Below are 5,883 nucleotides of genomic sequence, written 5' to 3' on the forward strand. Positions count from 1 at the left end.
GATAACAAAAGCCGTCAAATTACTTTTGTGTGAGAAACGGCAAGCATTTAAGTTGGGTGATACCAATCGTATGAAAAGACTGACTAGTGAGATTAAATCTGAAATTAAGAAACAGAAGAATATATTTAGGAAAAAAGTCGAACAAAACTTTAAGTCAAACAATATGAAAAAAGTCTGGCAGGGCATGAAACTCATGAGGGGCTACACAAATAGTGGTAATATACCTACTATAATTCCGAATGAAGACTTTACAAATCCATCTTCGGGACAGAAAAACAAATGATTATTAAAAGTATCCTTCATTTCTAAGTTGGCCTTGTGAACAGACTGGTAGATGTTGGCGAACTGGTTGATCAGACACCTTCGCAGTGATCATTTCTTTAAAAATTCCATTGTATTTTGGTGGTTCATGCACGCCAAAAGACACTATGGTATCTTTGAAATTTGTTTTCCACTTTCTGAACCAGGTAAAATGTCATACGCCCTCCATACTCAAACTTCGGTCAGGGGCGGATTTAGGGGGAGGGGCAGGCCTGCCCCCACCGCTCCCCCTCCTCCTTTTGGGAGGTAAAAGAAAGAAAAAAAAGGAAAAAATTATAGACCAGACACCTCAAATGGTATTTTTCAAAATTATTAATAGGGCTTATACCATCCCAGTTGCAGTTCTTAATGTTGCAAAATTTGAGAAGGTAGGAACAACATTTTACCGTCTATCTGATTCTAAAGCATGTTTCATTTTAAAACCATCGGATTTAGTGGAGGCGGCCCGGCCCCCTTCCCCCTTTTGGGAGATAAAAGAAAGAAAAAAAAGAAAAAAAATGATAGCCCAGACACCTAAAATGGTATTTTTGGCCGTCTAGAATACAACAATTTCGCGGGGCATACCCTCTAGGACAGTGTTGTCTCAATCAGCCCAACTTTCGGCCCCCTCCCCTTTTGAACATCTCTGGATCCGCACCTGCCTGTAGTTGTAAATTCAAAATTATTAAAAAGGCTTATACCATTCCTCTTGCAGTTCTTCATATGTTGCAACATTTGAGAAGGTAGAAACAATCTGTTACTGTCTATCTGATTCTAAAGCATGTTTCATTTTAAAAGCATCTTCAATGACATAAACTTCGTTTGCACATTTACCCTCGTCTTTTCAGCAATTTATTTTGTTGCAAGTAGTGTAGTTGTACAGTGGTAGCAGCCAGCATTGTTGTGTCTTAAATATACAGATGTAAGCTTAGGAAGCACATTCTTCAGCCACGAAACTACATCTTTCATTATCGCTGTTCTGGGCTTGTGTTTTGAACACCGCAATGTAACAAAAATGTGCCAAGATATTCATTTTCCAAAAAAAATCTGTTCAATATTCTCTGAATGCTGTAATCGGACCACCATCTGGGACATAGGGCTTCTTGTCGGGCGAATCCTGGCACCACCCCTACCATGACCACATATTATTAGGTTTATATTTTTCCACGATAAATTCTGACTTGTTCCGACAAGAAGGGGTAGGGGTGTTGCATGATGTGGTTAGGGAGGAGAGGGTGTTATTCAGGGACTGGCATTCCCAGGCAGGTTAAGGTGCTGTGTCCAACTGGTGACACCACTGACAAACATTGGTATGTATAAAGTAAAATTATTATAAACTCACCTTAAAAAGGTTTAAAATACCGCTAAAACAAAAAAAATGACAACATTGATACCACAAACATTGTTTTGTAAATTTTACTATTATATTTTTTTTTAATGAAAAATGCCAGTTTTTCTGGCAACACTGCTCGTACGTTTTTTAAAGCCCCATTCCCGGCAAAATTTCAGTTTTTAAGAAAAATCTAATTTTTGTATAATGTTATAAAGATTTATAAATATAATACGGAATTGCTAGTTTAACTGAATTTAGACATTCCTAAGAATGAAAAAAATGTAAAATAAGACTGAACTTTGATGCGGATGAATTTTTCATTTTTATTTTGCGATAGGTCGTGAGAAGAAATATCGAAGGCGCCGAAAACATTAGCCTATCCAGCGCTGCTAGGCTAGGCCTAGCCTTACCTCGATTTAGGTTCTGTCACACATAAAAACGGCCGACATGATATTTTCCGTTGCTAGTATTGACACTTTGTGAAATATAATATTTCATAGGAATTATTTCAAATTTGTTAAAAAACAGACTCTGACTGAGATTTTGACACTTAAACAAACATATCTCAGAGTGCGAGATACGAAGTACAAAAACTAATCTCATTAGAGAGGGCGTACTTTATTGACTGTATAAAAGTATACATAAAAGCGAGAGTATTCCAGTGGATGCGATCTACAACCTCTGAATTTGCCTAGTAACGATGAATTCGTCGAGAAAATGGTAATATTATTTACTCAGCATGGAGCAAGAGAAATTCAGACATGTTTGACATTATTGTGGGAAGTTACGCTTACTTACCCTAAAACTTGGCAAAACAAATATGTCTAAAATTCATGCCAATATTTTTCCATGATTTATAATAATTGGAGTAATGCAAATGAATATTTAAAAAAAAAAAGTCAGTTTTTAGTAAAATTTTGCCGGGAATGGGGCTTTAATTACCCACATTTTTAAACTGGTATTCTCTAAGGCAGCATTAGAAATACCTATTTATAGAAAATCAGTTCTAAAAAAGCACCACTTTGAGGTTTATGAGCAATTAAAGTTTGGAAGCTTTCCATAATTTGGGGAAAAAAAAGAAAAACACCCCTTTTTAAAAACATGGTATCTCCCAACTAAGAAATAAAAAAAAATTTAAAAATATGCAACAGATACCCAATGTACTGACCTTATACAAACACCTATTATTTTTGATAAATACACTATAAGGATATCAGAAATAATGTATCAAATTATTACTAATATTAACATTTAAAAACAGCCAAAATGACAAAAATTGCCAAAAATACAAATTTACCCGTTGCCATGCAAATATACGCACAAAGTGAATAAAAGTTCATATTTGATTTCTCTTAACAAAAGTATAGCCATGTGCAAAATTTGAAAGAAATCCATTTTTTTTAGTCTGCCACTATTTTTGAAATTTCTTTGATTTTTACAGACACTCTTAAAATGAATAATCGTGCAGTTGTTTTAGGTAAAAAAATAATCAAATATTGACCAAACGTCTTTTTAAAAGCATCAATATATTGAATGCATTGGTGAAGCAGTAATAGCTCCACTTTATGAAGCAAATAAAGAAAACAGATCGTTAAAAAAAGTGCATTAGACTAACAATTTTAATTAATTCACATACCAAAATATTATTCTTAGTAGCATCACATAGGATCCTATTGATCGCTTTACTGAACCATGGTAATTTTCTTATATAAAAGTTTAAAGCAACTCCGAGGTAGTTTAATGTTATCGCATGCTATTAAGCCTTGAATATAAAAAGCCATAGAGCTATTCAAAAATGGGAATTGATATGACAGAGAAACAATACTTATACTTCTCTAGCAAGCAGGATGTATTGAAATTGAAATTAAACTTATATGGTATTTATTTTCAAACACTGAAAATATGCAATATTCTAGTTTGCACTGACAAGTGATACTCGTAGCAGAGTTGGAAGACATTTATCAAGTCTCTCTAATCTCACTAATACAAAACAATTTAAGTAATCATAATCTAAAATTTAAAAAAATCCTAAAAGGTATTCAAAAACTGATACAACTTGCCGCAAGTAAGTGTTGTTGGACACAGATAAAATAATAATTACACATATAATGCTAGTAATAAGAAGCTAATAATGTAGTATATTATTTTAAATGTCAAATCAAAGAAGTTGTGTAGTTTACCATTAACATTGGAACGATGTTAAAGGTCAGTTCGACTTTATATCAAAGCGAGATTTCTAAAGTATGTGTTTTTTTTAATTATTATTTTAAAAATTCATACCGAATTCTGTAGATATAAATGATGAAACTCATTGTAATTTTTTTTTTTTTTTTTTTTTTTTTTTTGGCGGAGGGAAGTGTTAACGATTTTTACTAATAAAGTTAAAAATTAATATTATTATTTAAGTTATTTCAAAAATTGCGACAACAGCAGTTATTTTTTTTTTCTTGTATAATTTGTAGCGCAAACCAAATGTGATTTCGAGGATCCATACATTTGTTACTTTAATCAAGATGAACTAGATGATTTTGATTGGATAAGAACATCTGGACCAACACCGACATCTGGTACTGGCCCTTCATATGACCACACCTATGGAACATTACAAGGTATTAAAAATCTGACATGAATTTAAATTTCCTAAATGAAATTGTAAATTCCTAATGAAAATATTCCTAAAACTACAAACGAAATAAATAAAATAAACTACAAAGAAATATAACAACAATTATCTCTTAAACCAAAACATTTATTTTATCATTTGCCTACAGGTTCCTACATGTACATCGAAACTTCATATCCGCAATACAACAACGAAACCGCTCGTCTTTGGACACCATCATATCCTGCAACAAACGGCACATGCGTCAAATGGTTTTACCACATGTACGGGGCTACAGTGAACACATTGAATGTGTATATAGTCAATACAGACGGTACTATTGGTGCACCTTCGTGGGGAAATAGAAACGATCAAGGAAACATTTGGCGACTTGGAAAAATTTCTGTTGAAACAAAGAGTGCCTTCCAGATAGTGTTTGAAGGAATTGTAGGAGGTAGTGATAAAGGTGATATTGCTTTAGATGACGTCAGGATCATCGATGGAGCATGTTCGAGAAACGGTAATATACATTTTCATCCTACAAATAACATGATTACTATTCATTTTCCCACTCGCCCTTTTGTCTCTTCTTTTGCTCCACCTACGCCCTTTACGTACAATCTGTGAAAATAAGGGTTTAACTTAAATAATTGTAATATCTATCCCCCAGACACTTTCTTTTAAATGACTGAAGCGCTCACACAGAATGCAGCTGAAGGAAAACTAGGAAAGCTTATGGTAGCAATTTAAAAATCATGGGAAACATTGCTGAAAAAAGGTTTCCTCACGCTCAAAGATCATAAATATCATCAGCAAAGTAAATAAACTAACCCAACATCACCGATAAAACAACAAACCTCTACAAATTAACTAGGGGTAGTGCGATCAAGTCATACACGAGAACAGATTCACTACGTCATACAAGAAGAGAAAAGAAGTCAGCACTCACGAAATTAACAACGCGGCCAAATCAATTGCTACAAAGCTTGAAATTGGAACCAAATGGAAATCATTGCTAACAAATGCTTTCATAACATTCAAAGACCATAACGAAAACGTATTATATAAGCCAAACTGTAGACTCGTGAACCCATAAAAAATCATAGGCAAGACCATTCTCGACCAGATAAACCATGACCTGCTCACAAAGACACAAATAAACAAATTGAAAACATTTCTGTCACAGGATGATTAAACCCCATCCTGCAGAAATCAAAACGTTCATCTCTTTTAACATTGTGGAACTCTAATCATCTATCACAAACATTGTTAACTGATGCAATCTAGCACGCACGAAAGCACACCATAATCTCTGAAGACGACGCAGGTATTATTATTTACTCAGCATGGAGCAAGAGAAATTCAGACATGTTTGACATTATTGTGGGAAGTTACGCTTACTTACCCTAAAACTTGGCAAAACAAATATGTCTCAGCCGAGATGATGCCACCATCAATGCGATGCGATAAGATGAAGAAGAACATAATATCCATCTGCCAGGCATTTGATCTCAATGGATCCTTCAAGTCTTACAAACAACGCAAACAATCAACTGCTCTAAGTCAACGGTAAATCCTAAACAAATTCCCACATCTATTAACAGACGTATATTTAACATATTGAATTCCAGTCGCCCCGACTATGAAC

General features: G+C 34.1%; 1 protein-coding gene across 2 annotated transcripts in view; it reads left to right on the top strand.

Annotated features, from left to right (window-relative positions):
• LOC117122536 (MAM and LDL-receptor class A domain-containing protein 1-like) overlaps positions 1–5,883 on the top strand; it is a 114,460-nt gene that overhangs the window by 88,367 nt on the left and 20,210 nt on the right. For both annotated transcript variants that reach the window (XM_033268129.1, XM_033268130.1), the window contains exons 17-18: positions 4,096–4,242; positions 4,405–4,755. In XM_033268129.1, coding sequence (XP_033124020.1) covers positions 4,096–4,242; positions 4,405–4,755 — 498 coding nt within the window. The remainder of the gene's footprint in view (positions 1–4,095; positions 4,243–4,404; positions 4,756–5,883) is intronic.

The sequence above is a fragment of the Anneissia japonica genome, unplaced genomic scaffold (genome assembly GCF_011630105.1).
Source record: "Anneissia japonica isolate Jap-2015-1 unplaced genomic scaffold, ASM1163010v1 scaffold1889_len2455224_cov183, whole genome shotgun sequence".
Taxonomy (NCBI): domain Eukaryota; kingdom Metazoa; phylum Echinodermata; class Crinoidea; order Comatulida; family Comatulidae; genus Anneissia; species Anneissia japonica.